At 41.7% G+C, this 19629-nt stretch overlaps 1 protein-coding gene across 1 annotated transcript in view; it reads right to left on the bottom strand.

The window, feature by feature from the left end:
* Positions 1–19629, bottom strand: part of nrg3a (neuregulin 3a) — a gene marked incomplete at both ends in the record, with an annotated part of 306996 nt that overhangs the window by 16367 nt on the left and 271000 nt on the right. The window contains 3 exons of the mRNA XM_079168332.1: positions 356–482; positions 4295–4397; positions 14843–14866. Of these exons, the coding sequence (XP_079024458.1) occupies positions 356–482; positions 4295–4397; positions 14843–14866 (254 nt within the window). The remainder of the gene's footprint in view (positions 1–355; positions 483–4294; positions 4398–14842; positions 14867–19629) is intronic.

The raw sequence follows: 19629 nt of genomic DNA, 5'->3' as shown, positions 1-19629 counted from the left end.
GGCCTGATCTGGGTTCATTTTCAATTTTCGCTGCCTAAAGCACCAATCCAAGCTAAAAATCATTCTAAATTTGTGGCATCTAATGGTGTTAGATGTCGAAGAAGATTACTTTAGAGGTTGGTTTTCTTGGTGCTGCTGTATCTCTATGCTGCTAGAAGCAAACTGAAGATGGTCTTTATAATGACAAATATCAAGCCCAACTCTTTTTAGTCTTATTAACCACAACAGGTTAAAGTTAATGCCACGTTATGCTGTCCTCCAAACATCAGTTCATAAATAAAATGGGATCAATAGATAGGGCATCAACAATTCGAAAGAAAATCAAGATGGAAAACACAAAAACAGCAGTTCTCACCTCATGCATTTGCAGGTTGGTGTTGGGGACCCTCATCTTGGCGTCCAGGGCATTATGGGAATTAGAAGTGTAGTTTTTCAAACTGCGACTCTCCTTCAGGTGGGCCTGGAGCTTCTCTCTGCGCCTCCTAAGAGAAAGAAGAACAAAAAAGGATGATGCTCAAGTGGAATTTTGACCTTCGACCATTACTACTGTGAATCATGTGTAGGTCTGCTGGTTTGTATCCCCAACCAATCAGTATATAATGTCAATGATTATTGAATCATTAAGTGGTGTTTGTGGTAAACACCACTTCCTCAGTTGCGTTGGGTTTAGAGGCCGTCACGTTAGGCTTTTCAAATTACTTCTGGTAAAACAACAATAAGTGTCATAATTCTGTTCTGGAATCATCAATCCCACCAAATCCCACCTGCAACTAATAAACAAGTTCTAACTTACAACTTTAATGTACTGCACTCTACTGGTGTGTGTAACACTCTCCTCCAATCACGGGCGTAAATTCGTCTACAGATAATTTGCGTAGCCGGCCAATAAGGACGTGCCAAACCAAACAAGCGCTAACCTCACTGTATATAAGGCAACAATCACCAGTGCCTGTATCCTTTTTTCTGTTCAGCAAACGGCGATTTGCCCACTGACTGCCTATCTCCACGGATGGAGTTACTGCTTCAACTACCTCGCCAGTGAGAGCCCAACGGCTGAAGATGAATTAGCTTTTTAATCGGTTTCAAATTAGGTTGGAAGCTGGCTACACTGGGAACCCCAAAATATAGCCCCTTGCCCCAAGATCTGTCGTCAGACCGATAGCTGATTTGTTCCAAGATTGGAACGGGCCCAAACATCAGTTTGAGCTCACCTTGACGAACAGTGAACATATCGGGCTGTCTGTCTAATCTATAACTCATCAGCTGCAGTCTCCTCTTGGACAACAAACTCAGTTCTTAACAGATGTGATCAATTTAAAGACCTCTTTCCTGAGTCAGCTGGCTCCAATAGTGGTTCCAGAAACCTCAAACATAACAGCTTACAGTAGCTACAGTAAAAAATAAATAGCAAGCATAAAGGTTAAAATACAGAATAAAGCATTTTGCTTTGTTTTTAATCTTCGACTCAATTAAATGCATGGGCCATTATCCTACTTTACTTTCTAAATATTCATAATATCCTGTGTCATTCTGATAAAGTGCACCGCAGAAACTCTGCAGAATCTTTCAGACTCATCCACCGGCATGCTTTTTAAAAATGAGTCAGAGGCCAAGGAGAATTGAATTCTTCCAGTCTCATGCCCTTGGGGGCTGGAGGAGAAGAAGAAAGTGAGCTATTGACCAAACAAAGGAGCTTTATATCTAGACCTCTCCTTCTTTTCTCCCAAAGCAGTGATACAAACTTCCAGTATATATTGACTCCATTTAATGTGCTCTGTGAAGATGTTTTAAGTCTAGACTCTTCATTCCTCAAATGTGTTTTCATGAAACCGGTTGCGAATGCTTTGTAGCGCTTGTAAAGACACCGACGGACTGAAGTCACTGACTGGACGAGTAATGAGTTTGACCCTAATCATGCATTGAGGCAGCCCTTACTCATGACAAGAGGGCTAAAAGTTTGAAATCGGATTCCTCCCATTCATCTTAAAGAAACTCATTGATTAGGTTTCTGATCGGCGTACATTACACGCTCTTAGTTGTTATGACACTCGTTACCCCTTTTACCACGTATTTGGACAGGGGATGTGATGCAGTGTTAACGAACAGCCTCACCATTATCTCCTCTTAAAGCCTGAGCCCAATCTGGTTGTTTATTTGATGCTTCACCATGAAAACGGGTCGGCTTGCTCTTTATGATAGAAGCTTATGCCGCACAGGTGTCCACATGTTACCGTGTAGAGAGCTAAACTTTTATGAAGGAGACTGTTGCTTTCTTCTCGTCACAGACCACCAGTTCACTTTTATGCTTTTATGAATTGTGAGTGATGCCGACCTCTAACTATTCCTTACCTGTAATTTATTTGCCATAATCGTATTACCTTAACCACACTGTATGTGACAGACAGTTATTGTAAATTTGGATTTAGCTGAATCCTTAAATACTGAGGTTCTTGTCAGAAACACAAAGACATTGTGTTAACACCCGGGACACCCAATGAATCTAATTTAGGGAGCTTTGCTACATTCTCTTCCTGTTCTTCTCTCTCTTGTATTTTCTTGCTCGTCAGTCTTCGCAGATTCTGCGCCTAAACTGCCCACCGTCGGCCAGCAGACACTTTACACAGCCAAAGTCATGCAAGTCACGGTGTTAGCTGGAGGCTTATCATAGCTGGCATGTGAAGGTACGTCTACCGGAGCCACTGCACGCTCCCCTCCCGGCGAAGCAGGGCCGTCCGCGGGGAGGAAAAAAAACAACGAAAGTACGAAACGTTCCCTCATCTCTGCCACCCTGGAGTCAACAATCAAACGTTAAGAACGTACTGTACAGCCGCAGTCAGTGGCACAGTAAACTATAAGCCGACTCCACACTTGAAGATTACAGGATGGCAGTGTTACTTTGACCAGCCTTTAGAGTTTCAGCAGTTTGGTCCAATTTTCAGTATTTTGAATTTTCTTTTTTTTATAAAATTGGGTGAAATATTGACCCCCAGTTATTTGGAATGTGGCCAGGCATTACACTGTGCACCGTTAAAGATCAACTGCTACAGCATAGTCTGGCTCAGTGTGAGAAAACCTCTGACTTTATCTTTATTCGGGTCACTCAGATTTGCATGAACACTTCCTCCCAATCTGTATGCATCTTCTCCATTGAACAAGCTAGTTTTCCTGACTCAATTACGGATTCATTGTCGGTGCCTGTCCATCATGCCTTTTATCCGATTATCTTGTTGTCAGGCTGCTCGCTCACTCACATCATTATATTACAGAGGGAAGCCTATGGAATTACAGTGCCGTCTATCACAGCCCCGGTCCACACAACCTGTCATGCACCGGATGTTTGACCCATCCTGTTGAGAAAATAGCGATGCAAAGTTCTTGCAGCCATTCATATGCCAATTAATGTGCACACACACAGGGCATGCACTGCAAAAATATGCTAATAGAGAGAGAGAAGGACAGAAAGGAGAGAGAAAGAGAGCAGGAGCCACATGAGGTGACCTTTGGGTTATAATGGGCTATGAATATGTGTGTGCGCATAATGAGATTTACAAATTGTTGCAAATTCCCGGTCTGGGATTTCGTTCAAGATGTTTGATGCCTCAACATGTTCCATCGTCCTTCACTAAATTAAAAAAATGTCTCCTTGGGCATTTCGTCTGCCCACACCCAACTGGGCTTATTACCAAACACTTTAACATTATGCTTACTTTAGGACTTATGGCAGATTTCACCATAAATGTTGTCGTCTAAGCAAGTTTAAAAGTTTGAAAATCATTGGAGCAACTTTCAGGTCCAATGAAATGAAAGAAAACTGGTGGTTGGCATGATGTGACAATGTCACTGCAACTAATTTACCCGCCAACATCTTCATGAGAAAATCCCATATGGGACATTTGTGCATGGCGGGCATACACTAGAGTCCATCTAAGAGCTGGGTGAAAACGTGAAAATGACAGTGCGTGAACTTGTTGTGTCAAAGTTCATATCATCTTGAGTTTCCCCTTACCTTAACCTAAACTCAAATTTAGCCCTCAAACTCAAACCACTGATCTCCGAGACACGTAACCAACTCCTGAAATGTTAGTAGTAATTTGTAAATTTTTTTTTTTTTTTGCAATTTCACCACATCGTCCTTGGCAATTTAACTGCACTTAGATTGCATGAAAGTGGAACTACGTCTTAAAGAATAGTGCAAGCATTACGTATAACTGTTAAATCGACAAAATATACATACGCAAACAGTTAAAAAAGACAGTATATCTGTGGGTATGCTTGTGTGTGTTTATCCTCTCACTTGTTGCGGCAGTAGAGGGCCATGCACAGGGTTCCCAGGAGGCTGATTGCCATAGCGATGGATGTGATTGACAGCACCTGTCTCTTGTACACCTCTTTGCTCTCTGCAGGGACACAAAACAGAGGAAGGCATCACATTAATGTGCGAACAACACGCTGTTTGCACGATAAAGTCATAGATCACGTTCATATCTGTCGGCATCCGCATTAGTGTGTGTGTGAGACGAAGAGGAAGAGGATGACAGGAAGGAAGACAAATGTGTGTGAGTGTTCATAAATGTGTGTGCGTCATATCTGTTGAGAGACCACAGTCGATATTCACAGAGATGGAGCTAAAACACTAACTTAATTTAATACAGAGATTTCACCATAACACAGTATTAAACACGTGTTTTGAGACTTGTACTTGCCCACTTTTAATTTCTAACATCGTTGTTTACGGCACCCAAACAGCCATTTCAAATCATCAAACAGTCAGTTGCGGGCCAACAACTCTCTGGGGCTTTTTTTGTATCTGCCTGCAGATTCTGTGCCGTATTAGTGTAATTACCTTTGTGATAAATAAACCAAATTGAAATAAAATAACATCTCAGAACCCATTTACGACACGCAAACACCTATTTCCAATTCTCCAGCGACACCTGCTATTCTTAGTTACCGCACTGCCTTTCGGCTCATTTTATCAGCTTCACAACATCGAGTAATAGTCCAATAGACGCCAGTCGCTTTTGAAATGGATGCCACATGTAATGGAGCTTGAATACATGGAGACAAGAAGAGTTATGGCGCGGACGGACGCCATTAGCGGAGAAAAATGAAAGCTGTCTTGTTTGCTACGAACAAGTAAATCATAGTCGCCTTCAGATACATTAATAGGCGATCAATCAAGTTTTATTTAGCGAGGCTCAGACCTTGGAGGAGCACGAAGATGACACGAGGTGTTGGTTTTTTTTACATTGAGGTGATTGAGACAAATTTTTACTGTGGATGGGTTTGAATGGCCACTTCAATAGAAAAAAGATAAAGTTCTTTACAGCCGCCTCCTCGGTGCGTAAGCTCAGAAAATCACTGCCAAGAGCTGCAGAATACAAACGCAACCATCTGAGCTACGGGGCTACACAACTGCAGCCACTGTGTCTTGCTCAAGGGCATCCTGACAGCAGCCAGCGAGGGAGAGTGTTACTAATTCACGAGCGCATCAAGATTTTCAAGCTTGGCTGGGAATTCAAACCGGGGATCTATCAGCACGAGCTCACCGCTGTAGCCTTTGAGCTACTGATGCCCACACAGATATTGCATAACCAATCATACATGCAGGATGTCATTCATAATCCCTGAAATAACCGATGTCACAGAGTCTTTTAGTGTGTTGTCAGCGCATCTTCTTCCTCTCCTGTCTGGCCCCGTTTCTCTCCCTCCATCCATGTATAAGTTATGTTCAGGGCCAACGTTGTTTTGATGCTGCTAATCAGCCTGAGTCATCACTTTGGCTTATTGGCTATAATTATATCATTAGAGGGAGCTGGGGTCTGTCCTGTGGGTGCACACTGACGTCGGTTGCGGGGAAGGCGGAGAGACAGACGGACAGAGCGATAGAGAGAGGGATGAGGAAACATAAACAAGAGAAATGAGGAGGGATGCAGCTTTAAGTTAAAATCTAACCTCACTGAGAAACTGAGCACTCTTTTAAAGAGTATGCCAGAAATTGAATATTATACTCCGATAACAGTTGGCGCACTCACCTGAGTCTGAATTAAAAGGTCAAAATGGCAGCAGAAGACACAGAGATGTTGTAAATTTCTCTAAGAATCATGTCATTAGACCATTCCATGCCTGATAAATTCCTATGTCTTTTAAACGTCCCAGCCCCCAGCCTTTGTACAGAAGCCTAAACAGAGATAACCCACCAGGGCTAATTCCTCAGACTTAGAGAGCGGCACAAACCCCAACATATAACTCTATGTGTGTCAAGTTCTTTTCTGAGCGTAGAATGTGTAGTTTGACAGAATAATATTAACTTTAATCAGCATCTCGCAGTGTTCATCAGTAGACAAGAGTTTAGATGATATTTGAGTTAAGATTGTTTTAACAGTTTTCACAGGAATCTATCTACAATCTGCAATCACTTCATCATAGGAAGCGCGGTACCGCACTCTGTTACATAACCTAAGTTCATTTTGTAGGGACACAATGTATGTAATGAGAGCATGTTGACAAATCGTACACATCCAGAACTGACTCCAGGGGGGGGAACTAGTTGCGATATGATAATTTCATAATGCACTATAATCACTGTAATAATGTGAAGTGGTCATCTGATGCTTTCAGTGAAGTGATTAAATCTCGAAGGTAAAGTCAGATAATACATTACAAGCTGGTTATGTGTCCCTATAAGTGGCCATTGTTTGCTTTAAGTTAAGTAAAATAAGTATTCAAATCAATGCAAGAACAAGCACACATAGTCTCAATTATGAAGCATTATGATACTTGATCTTATAAGTCATATACATTATAAAATGCTTTATAATGTGCTATGATGTTTATGGATATTTATGAATGCTTATAATTACACAGTGCTTTAAGCAGATTATAATGCATCAGAAGTATGTTTATGATGCGTCATAAAAAGTATTATTGAAGGTTTTCATCATCATTTAAGTGCAATTTCTATTTGAAATGGAAAGATACGTTTTTCATGGCGGCTGAAGTGACGGTGAACATTAGGGGATGGAAAATATTTTAAAAGGTGTTTTCAATGGAAGAAAGAGACATGAAGTGAAGAAAAGAATTTGAAATTCTAATTTGGGATGACTTCATCTTTCCTCGTCTGCAAAGCTGATCTGAATGTGCAGACACACACGGACGCATGGGTCAGCTCACATACACACACAGACGAAAAGAAGTTTAGAGTTCAAAAGTTCAGTTCAGCACCGAGGGTCAGACTTTCATGTTAAATATGCAGGCAGCACGCTTGGTGTGAGGCCAATCATAAACATGTTGCCAAGGTCAAGCAGCACTTCAGCCTCCCTCCCACGTCCTTGTTTGGACGCACCTACTGTATGCACAAACACTCTCTCCCTCTCGAGATGTGAATAAATCATACGGTCCGAGAGAGGGGAAGCATGTTCGCGTTCCATCCGTGGAGACGCGAGGTCACATCTTCTCTTCATTTCCACTTCAAACCTCCGGTTCTGCTCTGCAGGCCGCTTATTTACAGCAACGTTACAGAACAATGAGATTAATATTTTACAGTAAAGCTGGCAGCAGCAGTTCTAGAGGTGTTGTTGTGACCTTTTTGTGGTCCTATACATTCAGAATGTGTTTACAGCTGCCATGTTTCTATACAGGTGAGCTGGCTAGAAAGAGAGAAGTCATTCAGCGATGGAGCAGGTGGGGAAAAAGACTAGCCTCGCTAATAAAGATTAAGGCGTTTATTGCCTGTTGTGTCATGTTAATGACTCGTATTGCTCGAGAGAATACCCAGACATAAAAATAGTACTTGCTAAAGTGCTGATACAACACATGGGCCCATCCTCGAACATGTCTAATCCATGTATCGCTGATAAGCTCTACAGTCGTCCATCTGTCAGACTGTGTTAGGGTCAGTTCAACCAAGTTGCAAGAAAAAAAGCATCTTGCAGACATTTTGGGGTTTTATTTGCTCAGCTTTTAAAACATCTGTGTCTGCTGGATTTCTGCCGCCACAGCAACTTAGTGGAAGTGAATTGGAATTTTGTTTTGGTCAAAGAACTGAAAAACAACACCAAGGTTGCTCAGGAAACTACGGACCACACTGGTTGCGTATTGGGAACTCCTTTCTACTGAAGACGTCATCATGTTGGGATTATAAATTCACTTTAACACGTGTCACATCGCCCCGGATAAAGAGGCAGACATGAGCATGTTCACCTGGGTGTCACGTTTCCATCAGCGCCTATCAGAGCTGGAGCCGATAAATACCCGCGACTACTGCAGTCATCTGTCCCGGGAATGACTGCCGATCAAAACCGTTCCCACTTAAGACAAAAGCCACATGTTAGTGTTTTTTTTGTAAATGGGCTTCACGGTACAGATAAATAGATGCTGACAGGCCAGACACGGACGCACACACATGGATATATACAGAGGGGACTAAAGTCTTGCGACTGGCTGATGTGGCATTTTGCCTCTGAGCCCTGGTGGGAGGGCTTAAGTCTTGCATGATGGGCTTCATGACATATCAACACAAACAGAGGACACCGACAAAGCACTTGGCAGTGCTTCAGCCCATCTTTCTCCATCCTTTTAAGCTTCATTTGTATTAGAGTTTGTGACTTTGACCCTGAAATTGAGGCTCCCACTCTGACATTGTTCCATTAGGCTTCGACATGCATCAACAAATTAAAAAACGATTTTGGATTCTCCATCGGAGCAACATTAGGATATGTCATGTCTTTCCCTTTGTTAGCGGTGACATGTTGGTGAGTCATTCCAGAATGTTTTGGACATATGGACGAGTCAGACTGCTGGCAGGCACTGATACGGAAATGTCTGTTGCAGATATTAGGTTATGGTATATTAAATTGTGTTGCATTTGTACAATTATGAATTAAACTGTGGCCTCTAGTTTGAGGGCAGTAAAATATAATGTTTAGTGGCAGCACGTTGGAATTGGTTCAAGGTTGACATGGTGGCAGGAGTTGGATGAATGATGGTAAAGGACTGAATGCTGAATGCTACACAAACAAATCCCAGAGGCACGTATGCTATTGATGGATAGAACCGTAATCACGGCTGAGATTTCAGATCAATAAGGTTTCAGGTTCTGTTGAATGTGCCGCCTCCAGTCGGATCAAATATCATCAACATGAGGCGCAGCTCACTGCTGCATGAACATCAAATCTGCAGAAAACACAATAGTTATAATAAAGCTCATTTCCGCAAGATTAAGGACTAATAATTCCATGTGCAATTAATCAAATTCGTAATTAGTAACCTGTGGCCTTTGCAGATCTCCCTGACTGTCATTTGGGTTCACACATGATATCTTATAGTAACTCCTAATTGTCATGCGTTTTCATACGAAAGTCCCTCCACACGTGTCAATTTTCCCCTAATTTCATGCATACAGTATTTTAAAAACAAACGTCTGTCTGTACAGGTTTAGGCAACAAAACTATTTGGTTAATATTGGTGTTTTGGTTAAAATAACTATACAGAATCAAGTTATTGAAGTAAACAAGTTACGTGACAAATCAATGTTGACTTCTCGCAGGGTCTTAACGGACTCCTGGGTGAAGGATTGTTTTTTGTTTGTCCAATCCGCTCGCCCTGTAGGGTTATTTGCGGTCTTTTTACTTCCTAGTTCACTCTTCGTGGATTGATTTTGTGGGATATCTACAAATTACAGCGCATTATTTATCGTAGGTATATCTGAAAATGTTCAGGCCTGGCGTCATAGTCATATATTTAACTACAGGGACATAGAAAGTTTACGGTTGTAATGATTTACAGTCACATAATGCAGAACTACTTTCTTATTTCGTAGTATTTATTGAATAATATTGAGTATTCCTCGTGTCTGTATAGTACATCGGTGCCAGGAGCAGCCGGGATTGACAGGGATGGATGAAAGAGTTGGATGCCATAACCGTAGAGGAGAGGAGGGATCAGAGGATGCAGACGGAGAGGATTCTCCAGCGATTGCCTCACAGCCCTGAGCATTAGACTTTTCACGTGAGCGGAGTGCAGACTGCTGATGGCGGATAAAACCTGTATATATGCAGGGCTGCCGTGCTACAGTAAGCAAGCGCTCTCTTGTCTGGTCACGGTCCTTTCCTTTATTACCCGGATGGCTTTATTCACCTATTACCATCCTGAATATATTTAAGTGACTGGGGCTTTTGTTTTCGATGGTTCATTTATTTTTGTCTTGTCTCCTTCTTTGATATTCTCTCTTCCACCTGTAGCAGGTTCACTGCTGCTGCTGCTGCATGGCCTCCTTCTGTTTCTGGTCATCTGAGGTGAACTAAAGCTGTTTGGTGGTTTAGGCTGAAACACAAGTGGTTTCAAAGCTTTGCTGTCATGGCCACTGGACTGTGCAAACCACCTCATTCTAACTTTTTCAGTCTTTGTACGTGACAAATTGCCTTATGCCCCAGTGTGTCTTCTATATTGTGTGTTCTATAGTTGTCCTTACACATCTGATTTCCAACCATGCCATGAAAATTGTGCAGCACAGTGGTCAATACGTGTTATATTGTGCTGTAAGAGCGATAAGTTAATAACGCAACACAACGTATACTCAAAAATGGGAAAATTAGAGCTTTGGCAATTTCTTAAAAGTCAATGACTATGGCTCACAAAACAAAAAACAAATCTTTTTTATTAACCGCAACCAGGTGAAAATGAGTTCATCAATCTGGTTTTACTCTTTAGTTTCATTTAAATGCTCTGGACCTGGACAAGTGATTCTACTTCTGTTACTCTACACTCTGCATTTTATGTTTCTGGCATCAGCCGTAGTTGAAAAGAACAAAGCTGCACCTCCAGGAATTCAAAACTCATTCACAGAAAATCTCAGAAAAAAAAAAACTAAACAAGAAAGAAATTGTGATGCTGTTTGATTGAAAAGTGATCTCTGGGAAGACACCAGAGCGATCTCTTTCTTCCCTTCCTGTTACTCATCTCCTCTCTCTTCTTTGACTTTGAGCAGAACACGCCTAATATTTTGCAGTCACGATGTGTTTCAGTCCCTAAGTTGTCAAAGTCAACCCGTTCTCACTCCCAACTCATCGAATACAGATGCTGGTCTGATAGAGACACACCGAGGCACCGCTTAGCTTCTGGTCAAATAAACAAACAGGGGGACTTATTTTACCATAGTTTTGTTACAAAACTTACGTAACTAACTTAACGCCACATACGAAAGTAACGTAACAAACATACCTATTTTAACCCGACCCATGACCTTTACCTGAACCTACCCAAGTACTTCTGTTGCTTAAATCTAACCAAGTAAACCTACAGAACTAATTAAACCTACATTGGAGGTTTATTTTGAAAAGACACTACGCATGTAGTGAGTGAAAACTGGCACATTGTCCCTGGCAACGTCCATAACTGAGGCAAGAAGGTTATCTGCAACATCATAGTTTGGGAGTGTGTTGTCAAAAGTGCAGAGTGAAAATGGAAACTTTCTCTACCTCGCCTCACACGTAAAAGACAACTGAATGTCATAAATGCTAACTCCTATCACTGCTGTCCACGGTATATATTATGTGTCTTAGCTGTCCACCAACTGTAGCTCCCTTCATCTTTGATCTCATCTGCCAAACTGCCTCCATCCGGCACAAACACACCTTCCACCCTCCGGGTAGAAATTGAAAAATCAACACGACTTAACATCCTTTACACCCCCCCTCGCCCCAAAAAAAAAAGCAGTCTGTAACACTTTGCTCTAACGTTGATTTACAGCCAGGTTAAACATCTGGCAGTCAGAGCTCAGTGATCTCTGATGGAAAGGAAATATTGATGGCCACATGACTGACTAGATACAGTAAAATGTCCCCCCCCCCTTTTGCCAAGCTACATAAAAGATGTATAAAGAGGAAGGCAGGATCCAAGAATTCTTGAATATAAGCTCTGTTTTATTAAGCCGTGTGTGGGTGATGGCCTGGGTGGAGAGATCTCAACCTTCAGACACATTTCTAATTTTAGCCTCAGAAACTGACTCAGTAGGAGTCTCTATAAATCATGCATATGGCTACGGGTTGTCTGTGGGAAATAACTCCCACGGGATTAGACTGAGCATTTTGTTTAAATATCAAAATAGTTTGTGCACATACAGCATGTCTTGGTATCTCAGTATTAGGGACACTGTACATTCTTTTAGAGTACAATGCACCCGCTCTGCCATTAAGCCTGCTTCTATGATGCTTAAGAGTGTAAATCAATGTATCGGTTCATATGATATCTTACAAAAAAGTAACTCATTTTTAACTTAACTATGCTCTCAATAATAAACACATCACATCACTGAAATTTGAACAATATGAGCGTGGTAAAGATAGATTTCATGCTAGGACTGTTGTACTGGTCCACAACGCATCTGCCAGACTTCTAACCCACACCAAATCCTGGCACCACATCACTCCAGTCCTAAAAGACCGCCACTGGCTTCCTTATTCCGAACCGATAAACTACAACATCCTGGTCGTACAAGGCTCTTCAAACCAACATTAAATTGAGATTCTTTCATAACCAGTAACAAGTTCCTCACAGTAACTTTCCTGCAGAGGTCTGATTTAAATAAAGCTGATTCGCGTTTATATGGCCAACATTTTAAAGGATAATTCCATCTCATTACAACTCAGGTCTTATTTCTTTAGTTCTAGTCATTATTCTTTGATCGCTGCTAAGAACTGTGAACACGGTGACATTGCAATAAGGAAGTCTGACTGGGTAAGAAACATGAGCCAGCAGATGATCAGACAGAGGCTTAGCCAGATTAACTGAAGTACTTTATTTTCAGGTAAAAGAGAAAATCATCCACATATAATGTCAGTGGTGAGGCCCCATTGCAGAAGTAAACTGTGAACGAGAACTACAGCATGATGGATCAAAGTTAAACCAGGAAGTCTTGAAAACTGTGGTTGGGTAATCATTTTACAATTTTCACTCTTTTTCACTTCCAAATAAGTTTGTCGAACCCAATGGTCGCTGACCTGTCTCGATTATGGTGTTTTTTGTTGCCTTTTTTCCAGATCTCACAGTTAATGTTAGTAGTTCTACCGATAAGAGTGACCAAAACTATAAAACATGAATCACAGAATCATCCTTTAAAACCTCAGTTTACAAAACAAACGGAGCGCTACATTGGTTTAGGCAGAACACTGATGTTGTGCTGCATTAGCAACAACGACAGCTTTATTGATGATTAACCACAAGTTGCTGATTTATCAGTTGATTGGCTACCATCTGACTAATCTACGGCGGACTTCATTTCTGCCCACTGATGTGTTTATTAAAGGAGGATTTGTACTCCCAGCAGAATCCTTGTTCCAGCTTTGGCTTTTTAGGGCTCTCTCCACAAGCAGAGCTTAATCTCATCCAAGCCAAATCTAACTGTATAACCATTTACTATAAATTGTCAGATCCTTGATATTAGTGTCTGACTAAAATAATGTAAATCTGGGTCCTCCCAAATAACGACATGGCATCAGCTGCTACAGACAGAAATGGGATTTTCTTTTCCAAGTAACCCACTTTCTACAGTGTGTATTTACTTAATTGTATCGTCTATTGTTTCAGTGGGTTGCGATGTAAGCCTTACAATTATTTTTTTTTTACAGCTTCCGAAGCCACAGACGCTGAGGAGCCCGGGTTGAGTGTGGGAGGTGCTTATATATCTGTGTGCTGCCTAACACAATGCCGGGGAAGACATTGGCAGGGCTGGAGATGTTAGCTAAGAAAATGTGGCAGCCTGAACAATGTTGCAGAGGTATAAAACCCGCTCACTGAATATAAATGGGAAGAAACCTGCAAGATAGCTCTCTGGAAAAGATCATCTGTCACTGCCAAGTTTGCAGAGTCTCAGCAAATTTCCTGAACCCCCCCCCCCAAAAAAAACCCTATTGTTTGTTTCACTGCAAATGCAGAGCAGAAAAAAAGAAGCACGTCACTGCTTGGTCCTGTGAATTCTTTTTTTTAAACTTTGAGAATGTAGAAGCAGTCGCGTGAAACCAGCGGGAGGCCATTTCCACAGATAATCCATCGCTTTTTTTTCCAAACTGTCTGTGTGGAAAGGGCCCAAATTCTAACCGAGGGGCTCTAGTTAACAACAAGCCTCCATGTCGTTAACTAGCTCTCCTCAGCTGTGATGCCCGACACAGAGCCTGCAGGAGAGGGGGGGCTTGGCAGCGACGAGGAGGAGCCGCTGGCATCCGCCCCGCACAGCCTCGCAGGCGCGTGCACGGGAAAGCACACAAAATGTCCAACACACAGCCACTGGAAGAATCTCGAACTCGCAAAAAAACGAAGGACTTCAGAAACACACTTTTGAACAAGTGCCATGCATGTGAACGCGCACTAATGAGGTGTGCGTTCGGCAAAAGAGCCAACACCATAAAAACTCCCTCACTGTACCCCGCCCGCCACTCTGTTCGCTCTGTTTCCAAGGAGACTGCAGCACATTGGCATTCTGGAGGGACACTTCACAAGCAATTGAGAGGGAAAGAAAGTGAAGGAGAGCGAGAGAGAGTGAGAAAGAAAGCATTAAGACAGCGATGGTGTAGAAAATAATGATATATAATTACATATGTGTATGGAGAGGGATGAAGACATACACAACAACTGCAGAGCATGAGGTTGTGAATGTGTGAATGTGCCTACAGACGCTGTTTGTTTCCACGTCAAATGATATAACGATGCAATATGTGATGAGGCAGGTCATGGACGGTGCATGTACTGTATGTAAGCCATCACGCGGTGCAATGTTCATCCAGTATGAAGCCCTGTGATGTTTACAGTCGTGACTCATGCAGATGTGAGACAAGAAAATCTTCCTTACCCATAAACTCGATGCCCAAGTGATCTGTTGTTTCAAACGGGGGGTGGAAGGGAAAGAGAGAGGGGGAGGGAGAGAGAGAGAGAAAATCAAGTTATTATTAACAATCGTGTGCGTTAGCATTGTGTCACAGCGGATAGCCAGATCATCACTGGCTTGTTGTTCTTTCATGTAAGCTGCTGTATCGGTATTTCATCCGCTGTCACATGGAGTCAGAAGGCACATGTTAGTAATGTTACAAGAAATGACACATATACACATACACACACACACAGACACACACAGACAGACTCGCGCTTGATCCACTATATTTGTGAGGACCCCCAGTAATAATATTGCATTCCCTAACCCTAATCCCTACCTGACCTAAACCTGAATACTATACTTCTCTTTCAGAAAGGAGATGTTTCACAACAGCGATTTCAAATAGTCATGCAGAAAGTCTGATGACTTTTTGGGGGTTTGTTTGTTCATGTTGCTCGGTCACTGTCAGTCAAACACACCCACACAGTCCTGTTGAATCGCAGCTGATAATTTAAGTGATAAACTCTCAATATATAATACAGAAAAGTGTTTAAAAAAAAATGTTCTAGAGAAATGGAAAGTATCAAAATCAGAGCTTCTTTTTTATTCAACACCTTTTATTTCATTGTCAAAACCTGGGGCCTACGTTACCCACAATGCAACGTGACTTCATGTTTTGCTAGTAGTCCCCTCTAAAAGCCTAAAACACAAGGTGGTCCTCACAAAGATAGAAGTATAAGAGTACACACACAGCCTAAAACGATGCCATGTCCTCGATGCCTGAACAGCATCATTTTGAGAGCGTGTGTGCTTTCTGCCGTATAAAACATATAAGGGGAACAAGAGGTCGGAGGTCATTTTAGTCTAATAAGCAGCTCGCATTTTAACACTTGAGCCACAATTATATTTTTGTAGCAGTTTTACAGCCAATAATTTAAAGTGGTAGAGTGTAGTTGCTAGGTTTCTGCTGTTGAAAGAGAATAACAGAATTATGCAAATTGAACCATTGTCATGCAATGTGGTGCAATTCCATTAATGCAAAAAAAATGAAGACCTTCCAGGTTAAACATTGTCTTATAATTTTTGTTATTATTTTGTGACTACAGTACTGAATGAGGGAAATTTGTCGTCATTGTTTCGCCACTAAAAATCTGCGTCTGGCTTTAATAAAAAGAGAAAGAAAGACTGAAACAATTTAATTTAAATGCAGCTTTGAAGAGCTGCGGTTTTAAAACGTAATCATCGCTGTGTGACTTGGATCCCTTTGGCCCTAAAGGACTAGAAATATAACTCTCACAGACTGTAAGAAAATAATCTAGAGGAAGTGCTGATGTCAGTGGTGTCACCGCTGGCTTTTACAGCACTGACAGTGACTTTATCTCCTGAGTGGCCCTGCCCTACATCTTAGAGTGGGTGAGCTAGTCTTTCTAATGCGAAAAGCTCTGTCCAATCTGCCCCCAATCTTATCTGGCAATGTTAGCCTGGATGTAAGCGGATCATTTTTCACTTTACCAATGACCCAGAGACCTCTCTCCACTGCCTTCTTGATTTTTCCCTTCAAAAACACCTGGGATGTGGGAGAGGAGAAGATGCTACTCTCACATGAAAGCTTTTCTAAATTCAGGTTTTTACAAATATTTGTCAACCACTGACAATTTGATTGGAGCACTCAGAGGAAGTCCACACTGTGTCACATTTAAAACAACGTGGAACATCAACATAGACGGCTGAAGACGAAACCGCTTGCATGGTTTTAAATCATAACATTCCTCCAAAAAATAATAAATCCAACATTGCACAAAGCAAACCAATGAAACCAAGAAGACTAAAAACTACCACAATAATACAAATTGGTGAAAAGACAACGTAGTCTAATCCCACGAGTAATTAATACTTATTTGTATGGAGATAAATGCCACGCCTTTTGTTTGATATGTACATAAAATAGCAGAATAAAGTGAAGAATAAACCAGGGCAGCTTTGTTTTAGTCAAAAAAAGAAAAAAAACATTTAATATGCGATTGTTAGTTTACCTAAAACTAAGTGATTTTGTTGCCTCAACGTAACTTCCTGTGAAGACATTAGTTTATTTTGAAAAGATAAAATGCATGTAACGTGTGTCACAATGACCAAAACTGACACTGGAGGGGTGAAGTAGAGCGCTATAGTTTGAAACGTAGGTTCACCGACCAAGCATCGGTATTTGAGGAGCTGGCAGTGAGATTGTGATGGTCCTTAGTGTGTCGGTTAGCATTCTCAATTTAGTTAATATCTGGTTAATATCTCTGCAACACAAAACGTGTCTTTGACATTACTTTGACACTGTAACCTCTTCACATACTGTTAATGTTTTAAAATCATGGCCATATCTTACACATTGCACCTTTTAAACCTGAAATACTAAAGCAAAACTTAAAATATTAGAAGTAGTTGCCTCTTGTTTGTTATGGAATTTGTCAAGAAACATGGGTGGCTGTTTGCAGGAACTAGGAGTTTCCCTTTTAAAGTACCATCCTTCGTCTTAATTTGCTGTATATTTATGTTTATAATAACAACACAAGTGCATGTATATTTCTGCCCTCGACAGAGCCAAAAGGAAAATGCCAGTGTTATCTGTCCTGTGAAATTCTGCAGTTTTGCAGCCCTTTGGGTAGAGCTATAAGTGCTGCTATACTGCAAGGGTTGGAAACTCAATTTCCCATGGAGCTCAATGAGTAGAGCCCAACACTAAAGCTGCCAAGGTTAGGGATTTCATTTTCTGTGTAGCTTGGCGGGTAGAACATATATCAGCACCAGCACTGTCAGGATATGAGCTTCAGCTCCCATTGGGGCCGCCCATACTCAAGATGTATGCACTCCTGCTACTGTAAACCACTTTAGATGGAAGAGTCCACCAAGTGTCATATGTTTAATATGCTCTGTGGAAACTGATGGCCTTTGAATCATTAGGTTGGCGGACAGATACCACTGGAGATGCCACGTCTGAATCCAAAAAACAGGCTGGAAACTTTCCAACACTGGGAGATACATTCTCACAAAAGAGATTCTTTTGCCATCAAAAAAGGTTTACTGAAGAGAGGCACACAATGAGGAAGCTAGGTCTCTGACTCATAAATGATGAAGGGAAGTGATAATCTTGAGGTGAAAGACATCAGCATTAGCATTTGCCTCTGATAACCTGGGCTCAATTCTGATAGTATACAAACAGTATTTACTCTAAGAGGGTTTCACTGGTAGAAGAAGTATTTACCAAATACTATAATAACAGTAATAAGTCCCGCATTCAAATACTTCTACCCACAGAACTTTATTCTGAAATGCCAGAGGAGATCTGTAGGTTTTTGAAGATACTAAATATATCATATATCATCTGAATTATTATGGAAATTAGTATAAATGATGCAGAAGAAATCGAGAATACTTCCATTTGATGAACTAGTGCAATCACTAAAACAGTCGAAAGTCTTTGCATTTCAATTTTTCACTTTGTGTGAACATCATGACAAAGTAGCTGCAATCAAGCTGGAACATGCGGAGAATATAAGTGACACACTTAAAACGAATGGAATAAGAACGTTTTGTGACTTCATTTGTTATTATTACTGACATGTGCAGTGCCCGTTCGGGGTGCGTACCCTTTAAAAAACGGGCCGATTTACGAATTGCTTACAGTGTCATCTCTGGGCGACTGTGGCTAAGTGGAGAGCAGGGCAGTCCTTCAATCAGAGGATCGGTGGTTCGATCACCGGTTCCACTAATCGCATGTCGATGTGTCCTTGAGGAAGACACTCAACCCCAAAAATTGCTCCTGTAGCTGTGCCTACGGTGTAGAAATGGGATAGAATCTTTGGATAAACGCGACTTACAAATGTCTGTAATGTCATCGAGAACCGCTCCTCGCTCACTGACTCCAGGAAAGTGAAAAAGAGTTTCGTTATAATGTTGGAGAGCAGGGCAGTCATTCAATCAGAGGATCGGTGGTTCGATCACCGGTTCCACTAATCGCATGTCGATGTGTCCTTGAGGAAGACACTCAACCCCAAAAATTGCTCCTGTAGCTGTGCCTGAAATGGGATAGAATCTTTGGATAAACGCGACTTACAAATGTCTGTAATGTCATCGAGAACCGCTCCTCGCTCACTGACTCCAGGAAAGTGAAAAAGAGTTTCGTTATAATGTTGATATTCAGCATCCAGCAGCTAAAGTGAACTGCAGTCAATGAGCCGCGGCCTGTAAAGGCCCACTGCGGATGACACGCTCGACTCAGTCTTCAGGTAATAATCATGTATACAATGTATTCTAGCTCAGTGCTGTTGCAACTGCTGTATATCGACCTGCCATAAAGGGACCGTAAAGTCCACTGAAATGTCCCTGAAACCTCCGATCCTTCTCATTTGCAATTTTCTTGGCAAATGAATGACGGACCAAACAGGCACTCAGATGGAGGAACTAAGCAATCCAATGTGGCATTTTACATGAAAAGAGATACCTCATACTGTGTGTGTGTGTGTGTGTGTTTTACTCTACTGCCTGAAGAGGAGGCAGGTGTGGGTGGCAGGGAGTCCTGTCACCGTATACTTCCCTTCCCTGTGGTCCCACACATGGTGATGGAGATGGGCTGGATATGTGTTTGTGTGTGTGTGTGTGTGTGTGTTCTCCCTGCTCACTTCCACCTCTGGAGTGAGCCTCACAGTTCGTCTATAGGTCCAGAACTTTGAATCCACCCAGTCCACCGAGCTGACGATGGAAACGGAGTTGATTCTGTC

The sequence above is a fragment of the Pholis gunnellus genome (assembly GCF_910591455.1).
Source record: "Pholis gunnellus genome assembly, chromosome: 11".
In the NCBI taxonomy this organism is placed as follows: Eukaryota; Metazoa; Chordata; class Actinopteri; order Perciformes; family Pholidae; genus Pholis; species Pholis gunnellus.
Note: the sequence above shows the minus strand (reverse complement) of the source record. Positions and strands in the feature narration are given on the sequence as shown.